Below are 19,687 nucleotides of genomic sequence, written 5' to 3'. Positions count from 1 at the left end.
AACAGTCCCAGGGCCTGTGCTCTGTGTAAAATGGATATGCAAATTAGGCTAATTATAATTGGCTAAGTTAACCTACCTATAAGTCCCTAGTATATGGTAGGGCATGTAGGTTTAGGGACCACAGCATAGGTGGTGCACACCTAGGTGCACTGCTGAGGTGCCCAGTGTCATTTTAAAAGCAAGCCTGCCTTGCTGGCTGCTTTTAAATTAAAGTTATATGCAAATTCGACTTTGGAATTAAAGGTACTTCCAAAGTCTTAAACTACCTTATTTTTACATATAAGTCACCCCTAAGGTGTGCCCTATGTGCCCCTAGGGCTGGGTGCCATGTAACTATAAGCAGGGACTTTATAAAAATAGATTTATAAGCCCTGGTGAGGTAAAAACAGCCAAATTCGTTTTTCCCTCATTGAAGTAAATGGCCTTCATAGGCTAGAATGGGAAGACTTTATTTTAATTTTTAAAGTCTCCTTAAATGTTACATACCAAGAATTTGGTATCAAATTAATTGTTGTAATAAATCCCACAACTTCCAGTTGTTGGATTTAATATAACTTGTTCAGGTAAAAAGTTTAGACTTTACCTAAAAAGTTGCCAATTTCAGCTCTGCATTGTTTTTGCTGCTGTGCTCTGATTGGCCATCCTGCAGCAGCTTCTGCCAGGCTACCTTGATGAGGTGTGAAGTGGCCTGACTTCACACAAAGGAATGTGCTTGGGGGAGAGAATCTCCCCTCAGCAGATAGTGAGGCAGGAAGGGGGAGGGCGGCCAAACTGGTCTTCAAAGGCAGAGAAGGACGTTTGGAGCACCCAGCAACACCCCCACATCCTGCAACCCCAGACAATTAGGTGCCCCCTTGATTAGATTAGGAGAGGGCAGGAGAGGGGTGTGTTTATGATTTTTAGCCACACCAGTGGGTGGGCTCAGCCAGATGTAACCTCCAAAAATCAGATTCATCCATGTTGGATTTTTAGAGTCTGTTGCCTTCTGGGATGGATTTTTGCCACACTTCCCAGGAAGTGGTCATCACAGGGGGACGACCCTGTCCCTGATTGGAGAACCAGGCCCCCCCTGCTTTTCACCCAGGAGCAAGGATAAAACTGGCAGACCTGCACCCACACCTCAGATCCCCTCCAGAATTCAACAAGAAAGGAACTAAAGAAGAAGAAGGACTGCCCTGCTGGACCCCTGGCCTGCACCTGGACCCTGCACTCAGAAGGACTGCACCAGCTGCACACTTGGGCTTCACCACAAGAAGGACTTTGTCTGGCTTCAACTGGTTCAAGGAGGGACTCCCTGTTTGCTACAGGTGAAAAATTGCTAAACCAGAGTCCCCTGCACCAACTCCTGAAGAAAGCGACCAGCTGACCACTGTCCAGTGGCCAAAAAGGAGTTTGCGCCAGGTGCATTCTGGGAGTTGAAGTCCGCACCCCCCCCAAGGACCATCACAGAACTTCTGGACCCTTGGGGTGAGCTGTGGACCCCAAAAGAACCTTAAAAGAACATCTGGGTGAAGCCCCAGAAGTTTGGAAAAGATTTGAGAATTTTTGGAAAAAAGCTCCAGAGAGGGACCGACCCGCCGCAGAAATTCTAGCCGGCTTGCCTCAACCGCGACCCGGCCTGACTTCGTGGTTCGTCCCGGTAAAGAAAAACATCCAAAAAAGAGACTAAGTCCGAAGGTAAAAAGTTGACCGGGACCTCCCAGCCATCGTATCCGAGAAGGGCTCCATGGACGTCGGATCAAGATCCAGGTTTACCCCGGTCGAAGGATTTTCATCTCGAAAAAACGACTAAGTCCGAAGGTAAAAGTCCCCACCGAGGAAACCCACATCGCGTATCCGGACAAGGGCTCCAGGAGGTCGGATTCAACTGGCAGGTTCGTCCCGGTGAAGAAAAACTTCAAAATAAAGACTAAGTCAGAAGGTAACTTTTTAACCGAGGCCTCCCGCGACCTGTAGCCGAGCAGGGCTCCATCGCGGTCGGCCTGAAAGTTTGACTTTTCCCCGGTCGAGGTGCAACCAGATGACCCGATTGGCGCTTTTTGTTTCTAAGCGCTAGAAAAGTAATAATTCTTTAAAAATTCATATCTCCGGTTCCCCTGAACCGATTTTAATCGTTTTTGTGTCATTTTAAAGATAAAAATATAAACTATTTTTATAAATTGGTTTTGGATTTTTAAACTGTTTCCTGTGTTTTATTTAATTACTGTTTCGTGATATTTGAATGCTTTACACTTTGTCTCCTAAGTTAAGCCTTGACGCTCGTTGTCAAGCTACCAAGGGTTGAGCTGGGATTAATTTACTGAGACCTAACTGTACCTAGGTGGAGGTTAGTGGCTTGTTGCTAGGTGTAGGTACCTACCTGCCCTACCAATAACCCATTTTCCAACATAACTGGAAGCAGCGACGGGATCCTGTACTTGTGTTCAATATCACGTTACAGTTTTGGGTAAAACAAATTAAAAATCCTTTAAATTGTCCTAGTGCAAAAATTGTTTTTAATTTTTAATTTGGATTAATTTCAATTATTGAATTTTTGTAATTTTTCTAAATTCTTGTTTCCAATTTTTGCAAAAAGTTTTTGTTGACACAAAACTAGGGAACCATGGAGCTTGATCTGGCTAGCCTACCCACACTGACAGTAGTCCAGCTTAGGGGGTTGTGTATTGAAAGAGGGTTGCCTGCAACCACTGATCTCAGGAAGCAAATCCTGATCACATCCCTGACAGCATGGGCTGAGGCCCAAGAGGTAGAGTCAGAAGAAGCTCCAGAGGAGGGAGAAAGAAGGGAGGATGCAAGCTCTAACCACTCAGGGGAGGGAAGGCATCTGAGCCCAAGTGAGGATGAGGAAGAACGGTCCTCAGTAAACACAGTCACTAGGGGCAGACCCAAAGCTAGTGGTGGGAAGGGGGTCCTTTCAGGAGGAGAGAACCCATCCATCAGAGAAAGAGAGCTGGAGGCCCAGCTAGCATACATAGCTTTGGAAACAGAGAAGCTGGCCCTAGAAAAGAAAAAGTGGGCATACAAAGAGAAAGGAGATGGAGGCAGCGGTAAAGAAGCTGAGGTGTCCATGGGTGGGGTAAGTTGCCCCAGATTACCCAAGGGGGTAGTTCCTGCTTATGTAGAGGGGGATGACATAGATAAGTGGCTGGGGGCCTTTGAGAGGGCACTCCAAATGGGAAGGGTTAGGCCTCAATACTGGGGTTCCCTTTTGTGGGAGTTGGTCCCCAACTCAGGGAGGGATAGGCTTCTGACCTTAAGGGGGGAGGAGGCAGATTCATACCCTAGTATGAAGAGGTGCTTAGCCAAGAAGTTTGGTCTGACCCCAGAGCAATATAGAATGAAGTTCAGGGACACCCAGAAGGTCAGTACCCAGTCTTGGGTTGACTTTGTGGACATTTCACTAAAGGCACTAGAGGGCTGGATTATTGGCAACAAAGTAAATACTTATGAGGGGTTATACAATCTGATCATGAGAGAGCACATCTTGACCAATTGTACCCAAGAAAGGTTACGCCAGCATCTAGTGGACTCTAAGCAGACCAACCCTAGAGAACTAGGGGAGGCAGCTGATGAGTGGTTGAGAACCAGGGTGGTTGTCGAGTCCCAGGGGGGAGACTCCAAGAAGGGGGGGACAGGTCCCCAAAAACCTAAGGAGGGAGGTGGTAAGCCCACCACAGAGACTCCCTCTGTACCCCAGAACCCTAAGAATGAGGAGAGTAAATCCCACTCCCACTCTGACAAGCAGAGACAGGGAGACCCAGGGTTAAAAAAGCTCTTGGACAGTAGGGCTTGCTTTGACTGTCAGCAGACAGGTCATTTCAGAGGAGATGCAGCCTGTCCAAAGAAGGTGGTTAGCACTGGGCTGTCCAGTGTAGCCATAGAGGAGGATTCCTCAGATGATGAAGTCCTCCTAGCATTGAGCTGGGAGACGGGACCAGATGGTAAGCTGGTGATCCCTGAGGGTGGGAGTAGGCACTTCCACCATATTCAAGTGAATGGGATCCCTACCACTGGCCTGAGAGACACCTGTGCCAGTCACACTATAGTGAGTGACCGGTTAGTGACCCCAGACATGTATGTCCCAGGAAAGACAAAGAAAGTCAGGATAGCCACAGGGGAGGTCACCTCCAAACCTGTAGCCATAGTGCCCCTAGAGAGGGAGGGTATCCTTGACTGGATTAGGGTGGTAGTCAGTGCTGACCTTCCCCTAGATTGTATCCTGGGCAATGACCTCCCAGAGGTGAGTCTGGTCACAGATGGGGTGGTCGCCCAGGGCGCCCCCCCAACCCAAAGTCCTGGGGAGTCAGTCCCTACAGTTAGGAGACAGGGGTCCCCAAGAAAAGGAAAGAAGAAAAGGAAAGAAGAAAAGGAAGGGTAGGGTAGGCCACTCTTAAAGGGAGTTCCAGGGAGCCAAGGGCCTTCTGCCCCAGTAAGGGGGGAGCCCAGAGTTGGCACTGGTGAGGCCTCACCTGACCCCAAGGAAGTCCTGAGTAGTCAGGCAGCTGTCCAGATGCAAGGTGTTGCCCCTGCACTGACAGAAGGGAGAGTGGAAGGAGGGTGTCTGCCACAGGAGGTGGTAGCCCCCCCCCTCTAGACAGCAAGAGGGGTGCCAGGACCCCAAAGATGCCCCTAAAGCAGCTCAGCCACCTGTCAGTGGAGAGCTTAGGGTGTGGTTCTGGGTACTGACAGCTGTCAGTAGCCTCTGCTGGGTGCTAGCCTTCCTGGCAGCAATGTACTTGGCCTGGGAGGCAGACCCCAGGGCCAATAGCAAAGTAGGCCCCCTGACCCTATTGGTCATGGTGGGGTTGCTCAAGTGTTGGGTGACCTCTTTGGGTAAGCTAGGTGTTGCCCTAGCAATGTTTGGAGTAGGGGAGGTGGGCACCTCACTACCCAAGTTGGCAGAGAGAAAGGAGGAAGACCCCCCTAGAGGGAAGTTTCAGTTTGAGTTGGGTCCTTTTACTGTTGGGATGGCTTCACTACCCAGAGGGAGTGACCCTGACAGGAGGATGTAAGGCAGAGTAGGCCCTGCAAAGGGACAGCCAGTTTTCTTCACTGTCTTCCTCGCCTAACAAGCCAGGAAAACTCTCCCAGGGTTGGGCTGAGTCTCCTGGGCGTGTGGGCTGGGGGGGGGGGGGGGGGGGGGGGGGTTGTGTGAGAAAACAGGGCTGATTGCAGAGGCCCCATAACTTTTTGCCCCCATTTTCCACTTTTTGCTGGTGTTTTCCTGACTCTGATGGTGCCCTGGGTACTGCTAAACAGTCCCAGGGCCTGTGCTCTGTGTAAAATGGATATGCAAATTAGGCTAATTATAATTGGCTAAGTTAACCTACCTATAAGTCCCTAGTATATGGTAGGGCATGTAGGTTTAGGGACCACAGCATAGGTGGTGCACACCTAGGTGCACTGCTGAGGTGCCCAGTGTCATTTTAAAAGCAAGCCTGCCTTGCTGGCTGCTTTTAAATTAAAGTTATATGCAAATTCGACTTTGGAATTAAAGGTACTTCCAAAGTCTTAAACTACCTTATTTTTACATATAAGTCACCCCTAAGGTGTGCCCTATGTGCCCCTAGGGCTGGGTGCCATGTAACTATAAGCAGGGACTTTATAAAAATAGATTTATAAGCCCTGGTGAGGTAAAAACAGCCAAATTCGTTTTTCCCTCATTGAAGTAAATGGCCTTCATAGGCTAGAATGGGCAGACTTTATTTTAAATTTTAAAGTCTCCTTAAATGTTACATACCAAGAATTTGGTATCAAATTAATTGTTGTAATAAATCCCACAACTTCCAGTTGTTGGATTTCATATAACTTGTTCAGGTAAAAAGTTTAGACTTTACCTAAAAAGTTGCCAATTTCAGCTCTGCATTGTTTTTGCTGCTGTGCTCTGATTGGCCAGCCTGCAGCAGCTTCTGCCAGGCTACCTTGATGAGGTGTGAAGTGGCCTGACTTCACACAAAGGAATGTGCTTGGGGGAGAGAATCTCCCCTCAGCAGATGGTGAGGCAGGAAGGGGGAGGGCGGCCAAACTGGTCTTCAAAGGCAGAGAAGGACATTTGGGGCACCCAGCAACACCCCCACATCCTGCAACCCCAGACAATTAGGTGCCCCCTTGATAAGATTAGGAGAGGGCAGGAGAGGGGTGTGTTTATGATTTTTAGCCACACCAGTGGGTGGGCTCAGCCAGATGTAACCTCCAAAAATCAGATTCATCCATGTTGGATTTTTAGAGACTGTTGCCTTCTGGGATGGATTTTTGCCACACTTCCCAGGAAGTGGTCATCACAGGGGGACGACCCTGTCCCTGATTGGAGAACCAGGGCCCCCCTGCTTTTCACCCAGGAGCAAGGATAAAACTGGCAGACCTGCACCCACACCTCAGATCCCCTCCAGAATTCAACAAGAAAGGAACTAAAGAAGAAGAAGGACTGCCCTGCTGGACCCCTGGCCTGCACCTGGACCCTGCACTCAGAAGGACTGCACCAGCTGCACACTTGGGCTTCACCACAAGAAGGACTTTGTCTGGCTTCAACTGGTTCAAGGAGGGACTCCCTGTTTGCTACAGGTGAAAAATTGCTAAACCAGAGTCCCCTGCACCAACTCCTGAAGAAAGCGACCAGCTGACCACTGTCCAGTGGCCAAAAAGGAGTTTGCGCCAGGTGCATTCTGGGAGTTGAAGTCCGCACCCCCCAAGGACCATCACAGAACTTCTGGACCCTTGGGGTGAGCTGTGGACCCCAAAAGAACCTTAAAAGAACATCTGGGTGAAGCCCCAGAAGTTTGGAAAAGATTTGAGAATTTTTGGGAAAAAGCTCCAGAGAGGGACCGACCCGCCGCAGAAATTCTAGCCGGCTTGCCTCAACCGCGACCCGGCCTGACTTCGTGGTTCGTCCCGGTAAAGAAAAACATCCAAAAAAGAGACTAAGTCCGAAGGTAAAAAGTTGACCGGGACCTCCCAACCATCGTATCCGAGAAGGGCTCCATGGACGTCGGATCAAGATCCAGGTTTACCCCGGTCGAAGGATTTTCATCTCGAAAAAACGACTAAGTCCGAAGGTAGAAGTCCCCACCGAGGAAACCCACATCGCGTATCCGGACAAGGGCTCCAGGAGGTCGGATTCAACTGGCAGGTTCGTCCCGGTGAAGAAAAACTTCAAAATAAAGACTAAGTCAGAAGGTAACTTTTTAACCGAGGCCTCCCGCGACCTGTAGCCGAGCAGGGCTCCATCGCGGTCGGCCTGAAAGTTTGACTTTGCCCCGGTCGAGGTGCAACCAGATGACCCGATTGGCGCTTTTTGTTTCTAAGCGCTAGAAAAGTAATAATTCTTTAAAAATTCATATCTCCGGTTCCCCTGAACCGATTTTAATCGTTTGTGTGTCATTTTTAAGATAAAAATATAAACTATTTTTATAAATTGGTTTTGGATTTTTAAACTGTTTCCTGTGTTTTATTTAATTACTGTTTTGTGATATTTGAATGCTTTACACTTTGTCTCCTAAGTTAAGCCTTGACGCTCGTTGCCAAGCTACCAAGGGTTGAGCTGGGATTAATTTACTGAGACCTAACTGTACCTAGGTGGAGGTTAGTGGCTTGTTGCTAGGTGTAGGTACCTACCTGCCCTACCAATAACCCATTTTCCAACACCTATCCTTAGTCTAAGCTAGTGAGAAAAATTTATTTTCTGTGAAACTGTTAAGCAAAAGCGAAAGTAGGAAGCAGCTCCTATTTGTTACCCTGGAAGTCCTCCTTTGCCGCAGCATTATTTCATTTGCTGCTCATCTGTCAAACATACAAAAATGGCACAATGTTAGGACGGGCCTCCTCAGCTAGTGGACCCCATTAATGGAATACTACACACCACTTTTTTAGCTGGAACTGAATATCCAGTAGCTTATAAAAAAACTGCCCATAGCCTGCTTATTACCCGCTTCACTGCAACTCTAAATTCCAGGAAATGTGTGACTTTGGGGGAGAGGAAAGCCTGCATGATTATGTGAGGGCAAAAATAAATTTATACCAGTACATTTATGCTACTAAACTTGTTACAGTCTCAAATGATAAGGTCTTGCTGAAATACCATCACTGTCATAATGTGTCAAATAAAATAATAATTACCTTTCCCTCTCTTTCTCCCTGGTCTTCCGATCAACAACATCTTCTGCTCTTGGAGGACTTTTTCTCATCAAAAACCTATTTTCAGGAACAGCAGGTATTTCTTCTGGGCGCACTGTTGATGTAGGTTCATTCTCAGGATTTTCCTCATTTTTTTCTGCATCATTTTCATTGGACACACTTAAATCAAACAAAGAAAATATTTGTTTCAGAACAACAATCAGTGAAATCCTAAAATGAGGATGTCCACTAATAAAGTACAATTTTCACAATATTAAAACTGTTATTAAGCGTCATTAGGCTCCTTTCATGTGCAGCTTGAAATTCCTTCAGTGGTAATAGGACCAAATATAGTCTATAGCTTGAACGGATGATAGTCACATGAACTGAGCATGCTCAAATTCACCTCCCTCATTTTTATGTTTTAGCTATATAAAGAAGTTCAAAGGCTACACGCACTTGTAATAACATGTTACATAATGTTTCTTTTCTCAATCATCTAAGCTCCTTCACATTCTTAACCACAGATAACAGATCATCAAATAGTGCTTTCATTTCAAAGTTTGCATTAAAGCTCATGATTCAGCGCATGATGGGAGTTGAAGCTTTCTCCTTGAAAATGCATACTGAAGGAGGAATGAGGGTGTCCAAACCAAGGTAATGAAAGGCCAGGCACCCAGAGGTGTTGACATTTCACCCAGGAAAGGTGGGACTGGCCCCTAGAGGCATGGGGATTGGAGTTCCACCAGAGAGAGTGTAATGAACCCGCAGCAAAACTCTAATCCAGCAAAGGATGATTTAAGCATCAGGTTGCTCCTCAGAGATGCAGAGATTATGATTGCTTCTGTGTTCTCATGTGGCTACCATCCTTGGCGCAGTGCGTTGGCATGTGCTCAGACCGAAAAGTCTTGCTGGACCAAATGGATGGAGTGCCGTTCCTGCTGGACCTTGCTGTTAAAGCAGTAGTGCTTTGTGAAAGAGTGCATTGATGCACGTGTCGCAGTCTTAGTGCCTGTTCTTGACATCTCTCAATGTGCCAACGCAGTGGTGGCAGCTTTGGCCTTGGTGAAATTGGCATTCAGCCCATCCAGAGGCTGCACAGCTCATCTTAATGCAGAGGACTATCCACTTTGACAGAATCCTTTTCTGCACTACCTTTCCTTTCTTTGCCCTGGACAAACCCCAAAATGATGATCATCAATTCAATGGCCTTTGATGAAATTAAAATAAAAGGTTAAAGCTCTTTTGGAGTCGAGCCTATGATGTATTTCTTTTACTTTCGAGGTGTAAGGCATGCAAAGAACAATGGGAGAGTGATGGACATGGACTGCCCAATGTGAAAAGGCATCATGACTTTCAACAAGAAGGCTGCCTGGGGTCTTAGCACCTGTTTGTCCAGAAAAGGGGAGTTCTAGGGAAGCTGCACAGAGTTTGGAGCTCACTAAAGCGACAAGCTGAAGTGATAGCGATGACAAAAACAGTCTTTAGTTCAGAAGATGAGAAATGTCAAGACCAAATCAAATTCATTAAATTACATTAAATAAATGTAAATTAAATTATGTCCCACTGTGGCATCACAATTTGGGAACAAACATATGGCTGAAAGAAAACTCACAACAGGTGATTTAAACAAGGGCAGTTGCTCCCATAAATGCAGAAAAGCCAACAAATAATCCTTAATAGTGCGCACTGCAAGACATTTTGGGCATAAGACAAAACAAATAAACTATCTGACAATTTAGCATCTAAGGGATCTGCCTTGCAGACCCAAAACCAGGCCACAAATTTGTCCCAGCACCCATTATAAATAGACTTTGCGAAAGGACGACTGTTAGCAGTTTCTCAGTCTACAGCCTCTTATATTGTACATGATGAATTGGGTGCTGTTTATATCTCTGATCTCCTAGCCTTCGGTCCAGTGGTTAGATGGCTCAGGATTTGGAACAATCCAGAACTAAAATGAAATTAGATTATTATCAAGGATTGTCTATTTTTGGAGGAATAGCGGAATAGTATTCCGTGGCTCAATTACATTAGATCAGTCATTGACAAGGTGAACTGCCCTGAACTGTACAGCTCCCCAGAATTAATCACTAGGAAGGAACTGTTCTGAGTGAAGAAACACTTTTTATTCTTGGCCCATGCTGAAAGAGAAGACAGGGAGTTATACAGTTATACAAACCCTTGGTTTGGGCACATGCTTTTGTTAATGTCTGGACCTTACAGTAGTGACTATCCCTCAACATTGGTTCTTCCTTACTACATTCAGGCTGAACCTTTTGCACTGGCTATTAGCCAAGCCCCAGGGTTGGAACACGGAAGCCAACCTGGGCCCATGTGGCTGTGATAATTTCTCATCCCAGGACACCATGCACTTTGTCATGTTTTGTGACTACTATCTTTTGTTAAACGAAGATATATTCTCCCATTGTTAAAAGGGATGGGCTTTGTGCAAGCCAGACCCACCCCCTATATTTACAGATGATGTTGAATATCAAAGTATGTTTTTACATGGCAAGTTTTTTAATGGGGGTTTTGTTATTAAGGAAGAGCCATCCAGCCTGATGGTGGACTCGTAACCACAAGCTCATAGACCACACAGTGTATTGTATTAGTTTGTTTTACTTACAAATTTTTCCGATGCACCTTTTAGAATTTATAGATTTTATTGCATGGTGTATATTCTATCTTTTATGAATTTAATTAATCGGAAGAAAAAAAAATTGATGATGATAATGACTCGAAATTCAACAGGCTGATATGAAGTCAGGTTTTCACCTTCTCCAGATTACCTCTCCAACCCAGCAGGGACGCATCTGTCACAACCGCTAGTTCTGGGTGAGGAGGTGAAAGGGGTCTGCCGCTGGTCAGACACTGCGGACAAACAGCCGCTGGTCAGAGACTGTGGACAAACAGCCACCAATGCATGTCTTGTGCATTCTTCTCTGAACCCCCGACGGCATCTCAGAGGTTTCCTTGGTGCTGGACCTACAAGGATCTCAAATTCCACCACAGAGCCTGTATAGACCACTTTGCCCAGCTGGCGAGCAGGATACAGGAGGCTAACAGGCCAAGTAGCCTCACAGCTGGTTTTACGGAGATCCAGGACCAAAGCTGAAACATCAGGATCATACCCGCAATGTTGTGGACTTGTTGACACAAAGGGAAGGCACTGAACGGCACCCTAGAAGAGCCTCTATTAAAGAAAGCTTCTGGGACTCAGGTGCAACTTTGGCTCATTGATAGCGTTTGCCGCTTCTGAAGGTGGTGCCCGACTGACTGTGGTGAGCAGAGCCAGTAGCCGATGTAGGGGTAAACCGGTATCTCCCAACCTCTTGAAGATGATTGGCAACCACCGCAATTGCTTTCTTGAACTCCCAAGGGGGCACTGGGGAGGCTGAAAGGGAGCAGAGCAAACTGAAAATGTTCTCAGCCTACCTTGAACCTGTGGGGCTGCAGGACAGGTGCATAGGAAAAATTCCTGCAGGTCCAAGACGAAAATGCCCTGCAGGTTCAAGCCTGCCATCCAGTCATCCGGGCCAGAGTGAGCATTTTGAGTTTTTCCTTCCTTTCTTCCGCAGGAAGGTAGTCAACTGGTGAGGGTTTAAAATAGGCTGAAGGCCTCCATTCTTCATTGGTACGAGGAAATAGCTGTCCCTACTTCAGAAGCGGGAACCCTTTTGATGGCCACAGAGGAAAGTAGAACTCACACTTCTAGCAGTAAGATGGGTGCTCCTCGGAGACCTGTTTTGATGTGGATGCAAGCTGCAGCGGGTTGGAAAGAAACAGAAGGGCATAACCATGCTGAACAATCTGAAGGACCAACTGTTAAATGTAATGGACTGTGACCCTGGATCCTGCTCAGGGAGGCTGTATGCTGCTAAAGGCAAAGTAAAGTTGACTGGAAATTGATGCCGCAGGGTATGGATTTTGGGAAGACTGATGTCCATGATGTCCTGTGTGTTGCCTGTGGGGATAGGTCCTGGGGAATTAATTCATATTCACCTTGCTGGTGGAAGCGTGGACAACCAAGCTGTCCGAGTAGGATGCTGCACAGAACAATCACTGTGGCCTGGAACCGGTCTGGGGCGTCTGACCACCTACCTGTTTTACTAGTGGGGAAGAGCAAGGCGTAAGCCTAGTACTCACCTTAGTGTCAGCTAGTACAAAAGGTCTCAGATGAAGCAGGCCCAGGTTGTAGGACTTCTAGGCGGATGTTTATCTTAAGTGCAAAAGAATGCAGTTGTAGGTTCGGACCTCAGTCACACATCAAATTCACACAGCAAGGGAAGCACTCTGTTTGGCAGCCCAAGAGGGGAAATTGACCCCTCTGTGATGAGGGGAAGTTCCAAGCCCACTGGTCTCCTGTACATCCATGTATAAACGGTTATCATCATATGAGGGGAGTAAGTCATCCACTTAATCACCAATGTCATCCCAGGTTGTGGCAAACTCTGGTCAGAGTCAGAACAAAATCGTTGATGTAGTCTCTCAGGACAGCTCTGTAGTAGTGGAAGAATAAGGTCAGAATCTGGCTACCTAGGAATAGAGCACGCTGGATTGGAGTCAGACACAACCTTTGCTGGAGTCGGAAAGTGCCAAAAATATGTAGTATAGCCTCTTTAAAGGCCCTCACCTGTGAATGATCTGACCAATGGCCCAAGAAAATTGGGGCGCATCGGAATGAACAAGACAGTGGGGGGGGATGTAATCGAGTCCCGCTTCACCTTCTTACGTTACCACTTTGATGGTGAAGAAGACTTTCCACAAGAATGGCCTCTGGAGCAGGTCCACACTCACAACTTGGAGCAGTACTTACTAGCGGTCTGTGACTTATTCCTATGTTCGGTGAGATACAGGTTCGCTTCACAGTCCCATATCGACTTCGAGAGCTTGGGGGTGCACTCATTGCATGACTTGGAGTCATGCCCACAGCCCAAACAGCAAAAGCACACTTTTTTTGTTCTTGCTGTTTTACATAGTGTCTACTCGAACCAAAGGTTTTGGAGTGCTTTCTGTTAGAAATGGGTTTTTTGGTTGGCTAGGGTATGCACTAAGCCAGACAGAACTCACCACTCTAGTCGGGGCAAGGAAGTTACATACTAAAAGATAACCTCTGCTCACCCTCTGGTAGCTTGGCACAGAGCAGTGAGATATATACCCAAAGGTCATGTTCAAAGTAGTGTTTGTGTAATACTTTCATACCAGTGACACAATAAATACAAAACAAAAGACTCTGCACAGGACTATATAAAAATATAATGTATTTTTTTATTGACCCAGACCAAACAACATTAGTTATAACATCAGGGCATGAAATTAAGTTTATGAAAACTCCCAAGTATTAGTGAGGCTGTGAGCCCAGGAGGGGAGGTCTCCCTAGCTCCTCATGCAGAAAGTGGTGTAGCTCCTTGTAATGTTATGTGAGTTTTGACCACTGAATCCACGATGCACTTAGCCTAGCAGTACACCGTCTCATTAGTAACCACCAAATTCATTTTGCCTATTGACTTTATTTTAGCATTAGTCACTGCCACTTTAAAAGCTGCAAGTAGTTTTCCACATTGTACAATGTGCACGTGTTTTATTTTTTGTGTTCTTTTCCCACCAAGGGCTTAGGCTGATAACAATGTACTCAGACGGCAGGGGCGATCTTGTTTTGAATTGGCACTTTGGGATTGTGGCCAAGTCCCGACGTGTTACTTTCAAAGCTGGCCTAAAGCAATCAGCATTTTTTTAATAAATAAACTTCTGCAGGGAGAGGGAGGTTCTAAAATGTTCCTCTCTTGTTTGTTCAAAGTATAAGAGGCCTAGACCAGATGGACTGGGGACAGAGTGTTTTGGCAGATCTCAGGCATATCCAGGACGCTGGAGTGTATCATCCTTCCTGTTAGGATAATTGATCTCTCTCTCTTCGATCGATTCTGGGATCTGGCGCTCTGATGCTGAATAGGAGGGAAAAGAAGCAGTGGAGCCCTTTCCGGATGGTTATGCATATTTTTTAATTCATTATTTGCTTTGCATTATAATATAGATACATATATTTGCTGTGTATATTGCAGTGGAAAATCATTTGTACATCCTTTCATTTCATTGCTGTGACCATTTTTAAACGTGTGCTTTCAGCATACCAATCTCCTTTTAGGAACCTGGAGTAGTGAAATAATAAGTGTCTTCTTTGGACTAACAAGTTCATTCCAGAGATCAGTGCATGAGTGTTTAAACTCTGTCATTAGTGAAGCAAAACACTGCTACACTTTAAGAACTCTTGCCGTGTGCAAGATGGGCCACCCTCATCCACTCAATACTGTGGTGGAAGGGAGGCACTGTACCTGGTGTCCTTCGAGACATCCAGCTTCCCTTGGGGCAGGGGTTTTAGCCAAGGAGCGTTTTCCGACAGCCGGCGATGTCTGGGGCAGGGATGTGATAGTCCGTGCAGCAGGTGTGAGAGTCTGAGGACGACACTTTTTTCCCCCGTGCTGCACGTCACGGTCCCCTCGCTGAGATGGGGGGAAGCAGAGGCAGTTCACAAGCCGCTGTCCTGGAGGGATCAGGAGCACTAGCCTAGCTCTTAGGGACACCTAGGAGAAGCGCGTCTTCTCGCACTGGGTACAGGCTGCAGGACTCCTGAGGAGAATTGTTGGGCAAACGTTGTCTACGAGGCAGCCCAGTAACACCTAGCACATCCTTTAAAGATGGTAGAAGCCCACTCCTCACACGCTGCAAGTGACAACAAAGCACTCACTGCGTGCTAGCTCTTGCAGAAGTAGAGGGCAGGCCACCAAGCCCTAGGAGAACCCTGAGATTGGGGGGGGTTCTTAAGGAGCAGTACGCCAGCTCACCAAAGCAAGTAGTGGCAGTCCTTCCTGGCACTCCAGCAGTGCCAGCAGAATCCAGGCCATGAAACCACTGGCAATCAGAGCAACATACAGAAAAGCAATCCAGGCAGTCATTATTGCCATCCAGTAGCAGCAGGAAGCAGGGCAACAACATAAGAGCAATCCAGATGAGTCCTATTTGCAGTCTTTCTGGCAGACGTTCAGTCCCAGCTCTCCAAAAATGCTGTAAAAATCATGGGGCAAGAGTACCTGTACTTATACTCCTAAAGTGCCTTTTTCAGGTGGTAAGTTCAAAAGAGCCCTTTTAAATGAAGCCCAACACCCTTCAACCCAGCCTTGTCTCCAGACATCAATAGGGGTAATCAGCCGATTGTGTGAGGGCAGGACACAGATCATTGACATATAAGGTGTGAACAACCCTCCCTCTCCCCAGCCCAGGATGACTATCAGTATGCAGAAGTCTCTTCTGTTACACCTAGACCCTCCTGTGTGATGGCTGTCTGGAAAGTATACACCAAGTGTAGCTGTCACTCTGACCCAGACATGGACTGGAGTCAGGCTGCAAAGCACTAGAGTTATAAGCACAGAGAAATGCTCAATTTCTAAAAGGGGCATTTCTAAAATAGTATTTTAAAATCCAATCATACCATTAAGCAGGATTTCTCACTACCATTCCAAACATGCTCTCGCTAGTCCTCACAGATCAGAAATTACAATGTAGACATATATAAGGGAATTCATAATGCAAACCCATGAGAGGAGCAGCACTCACAGTAGTGAAAAACAAGTCCCCATTGGGCAGACAGGCAAGACAGCTCTGACCCGGGAACAGAAACAGTTTGAGACAGCAAATAGTTGCCTGCAGTACTGGAGAACTACATCATTGTTTAAGTGCATGTCAGGTAAGGCTGGAAACACTGGAAGGATGAACGAAAAGAACAAAGACTGCCCCATAATCTCAGAGTCCATGCTTAGCTTTCTGGGTAGGAATGGCTTGAACTGAACAGAAAGTCTAGGGTAGGATATCAGGCCATCTGAGGATGGTTTAAAAACATATTTTAACTCATTTGTTTAATGAACAGATAAAGTGCTCAACTTTCAATGAGGATTTGGGGTGGTATGAACAAGAATTGTTGTCTAATTTGTAAATCCTTGCATAGCACTTGAAGAAGAGGAAACAAAATGAAAATCCTTGTGTAGGAAGCTGGCTATTTATGTAGTGCACGTAAAAGGGGTACACTATGAAAACAGTCCAGACGAACTTTATTGATTTACACAGGATTTCTTTAATAAACCCAAGTGCTCTTTTTAATGGTATGGTGGTCGAGCAGCTTAGGCTAATCAAAGGGGTGTTTTAGATATTCACTGCACACACAAAGCCACTAAGCGAGACACATACTCAAAGAAGAAATCCGACACCAATTTATAAAAATAACAGATTTTTATGTATTTTTAGACACCAAGATCATCAAAATCAGGTAAGAACTTTCAGAGTTAGCGATTTTGTAAACATTCAAAAGCACACTTGTTTTGTAGATTTGAGGCGGTAGCCTAAAACACAGTAATGTTATCCTACAGGAGAAACATTCACTACATACGGTCACTTACAATTGACTTCCAGGACTGCTCCTCACGATAAATAGGGGCCAAGGTCCAAGAATGCACCAACAGTTCACTTTTGTCTGCCTTGAGGCGTCTGGGTGCAGCTGTGCTTCTCGTGGTGGTAGCCTCAAACACTACCTATTGTGTCAATGGGGAACGGTACTTGGAAAAAGAAGCTGCGAGGACTAGGGGGACAGTCCGGTTGAACCCAAAGGGGGGCTCAGGTCATGAGTTTCTCTGGGGGCTAGAGACACTGTTGGTTCACTCGCAGGCTGGTGGGCTTGGGTGCATTGGTGCTTTGTTTGTTGGGATCGCGCTGACAGGCGCTCTCAGTTCTTGGTCTCCCGCAGAAGAGGCTGTGCGTGGGGACTTGGAGACCAGTCTTGCCAAACCCAAAGGGAGGGTCAGCTCTCAAAGGTCTCTGGACCACATAGACACCATTGGTTCCTGGGAACTCAGGCTTGGGAGCATAGGTGTTTTGGCCTGCGGGGCGCGGCGGTCAGAGACTCTCACTGTTCGCATCAGTTCTGCAGAAGAGGGACAAACAGGACAGCTGGGCCACTCTTGACGTGGGTCTTACTGTCCCAAAAGTCCCTAGACGTGCAGGGCGGTCTTACTCTGTGTTTCAGTCCGGACTGCTCTGGCACCCAGGGCATTTGTGCTGTGGCGCTCCTGGAGAGGTCAGAGTCTCGAAACTCGCTAGAGATACGGTGCTGAGCTCCTAGAACCTCTTTCTGGCAGTTTGGACACAATGGTCAGCAACCCGGTGGACCAGACAGCTGCTTAGATGCCTGCAGATGCAGAGGGGTAGCTCCTCTACTCCAAGGGAGATATTTCCCGGCTGCGGAGATGCTGGGCAGTCCTCCAAGGCTTTGGGGAGGTTGTCCAGGTCTTTGCGAAGTCAGTGCCAGCGACTGTCTAACTGCAAGCAGCCTGGCTGGGTGTGGCATCAATATTTGGTGCAGGTCTTCAGTTCTCTCTCTTTCTCCCCAATTCCCAGTAGTCGAAGTCTTGACTTGATCTGTTTTACTGGTGTCAGGGGTGCACCCAAATACTAAATTTAAGGGCATTAAGGGGAGCGTAAGGTAGTAGCCAATAAGCCACTTACTTCTGGGATCACTACAGCCCCCATATGACCGCTTCCGGCAAGGACTGGGAATAACCCTGTCCAAGAGTTCCTAATTTCACCACACATAACATGGTGGAATTCTTTCCTTTGTGTTCACTTCAGGTAGCCCACCCTAGGGGTGAGACTAGCCTAATAGTGTAACATGCCTTTTGACTATATAATGTCCCACATGTCCTGTAGCCAAATGGACCTCAGGGCGGGAGTGCCATTCTCCAGGTCTGGAGGAAGCCAGGGTCGAATATCAAAAGGCAGCAGAGGCTTTGAAGTCTCTGGCCTTGATATGCTGATTTACTAGACTCCCTGCTGGAGGAGGTGATAACACCTCCTGCCAGAGCAGGCACTGTTGCTGACCTCCTGAAAGCCTGGGCTCTCACCTGTAGGGGTCAGAAATATGACTGTGGTGGCAGGCTGGACAAGACCAGTCACCAAAGAACACTAGAGGACTAATAGGTTTTCAGGGGGCACCTCTCAGGTGCCCTCTGGGGTCCACGTCATAATAAATCTAGTACTGACATCAGTACAGACTTATTAAGACAAGGGGTTTAATACCAAACACGATAGGTTTCAGTGAAGTCATTATGGAGCTGGGTTACTTGTTATGACCAGTGCCCAGTACATACCTTAAGATGGCTTCCCTGCTCACTTGTCATATCTATCAAAGATACTAGACATTACATCTGCTCATGCAGTTATGTCCTCAGATGTGCTACAATGCACTCTGCCCTAGGACATCAAGGCCTTACATATATCCCATGCAGCGTCCTTGACATGGAACACAGGAGTGTGCCATGTCCTGTTTTCAAACATGGTTTGCACCATGTCCCACAGCCTGCAATGGCAGTCTGTGTGTAATTTGTGTGTGGGTCCCTTAGGATGGCATAAGATATGCTGCAACTGTTAGAGACACTATTTAGCACCCATGCCCTAGGTACTAGGGGTCCATTTACTAGGGACTTACGGGGTGCTAAAGGTCATGCCAACTGGGTTACAATTAGACTTTACTTCTTTTAGGGTAAAGAGCACTGTCACTGAAGTCTGACTAGCAGGCCTCAGTGCACTGTCAGTCGAAAACCAGCATCTAGTAGTGCTAAAGGGGTCAAAAAGGGGAGAGGGGACAATTGCAACAAAATTCCAGTTTTCTACACCATGCCACTGGATAGTCTTGGAGGAGTAAACCTTAATCCATCCTGAAAACATACAAACTATGACCAAAACGTACAAAACTACCAGCATTAAGCAGTTGGATGAAATCTATCTACAGATGGATGAAAGGCCTTTATTGAGGTGGCTGGGCCAGCTGGCACAGAAAAGGCTATAGTGTTGGGCAAGACCTGGGGAAACAATGGAATAAACAAATGCATATTTGTGGCACAGATCCTGCCACCTCTCATGTTGAGGATACTGTGATGTGGCTGGGGAGGAGATGTTATGGGCAAACCACTCTGCCATGATACATTTGTATATATTTTCCAATACTGTTTCATCCATGTCTGTTTCGCAGCCTGCCATGCATTGTTTGCATTGGTATAAGAGGTTTGGTAGTTGAGAGACGCACAGAATATTGGGACAAAGCAGCTTTCGTAGCACCCTTGTCAGCAAAAGCATTACCCCAGATACTTCATTTTGAGAAGATTGATGGGCAGCATATTTAAGGACAGTGATTGAGTGAATCAAGTAAGCCTTTGACATACACACAGTTTGCAATGGGAGCTCTTGTGAGGACACCCCATTATACCTAAAGAAGTCCAAAATCATGAACCACTCCGAAACAGCATTTTGAGTCAGTAAATATGGTAACAACTCTTTGGGCGGAGAGTATACATGTTTGCATAGTTAATATATAGTATAATCTGCTTCAAGAAACCATGATCTATCCTAAAACATGAACCATCAACAAAATATATGATGTTAGCACATGCATGAGAGATCTATAAGAGGCTTAGTCAGGTGGGCACTGACCACCAAACAGCGATGAGATACCCCGGCCTGGGTCCTAAGTATGAATGTT

The 19,687-nt window shown here is 46.5% G+C and overlaps 1 protein-coding gene across 6 annotated transcripts in view; it reads right to left on the bottom strand.

Moving 5' to 3' along the window:
• The window catches only part of PPIG (peptidylprolyl isomerase G), a 243,413-nt gene that overhangs the window by 44,972 nt on the left and 178,754 nt on the right, over positions 1 to 19,687 (bottom strand). For all 6 annotated transcript variants that reach the window (XM_069225296.1, XM_069225293.1, XM_069225295.1 and 3 more), the window contains one exon: positions 8,113 to 8,289. In XM_069225296.1, the coding sequence (XP_069081397.1) occupies positions 8,113 to 8,289 (177 nt within the window). The remainder of the gene's footprint in view (positions 1 to 8,112; positions 8,290 to 19,687) is intronic.

Source organism: Pleurodeles waltl, chromosome 3_1 (genome assembly GCF_031143425.1).
Source record: "Pleurodeles waltl isolate 20211129_DDA chromosome 3_1, aPleWal1.hap1.20221129, whole genome shotgun sequence".
NCBI classification, from domain to species: Eukaryota; Metazoa; Chordata; class Amphibia; order Caudata; family Salamandridae; genus Pleurodeles; species Pleurodeles waltl.
This window is presented reverse-complemented; position numbering and strand designations above follow the sequence as displayed.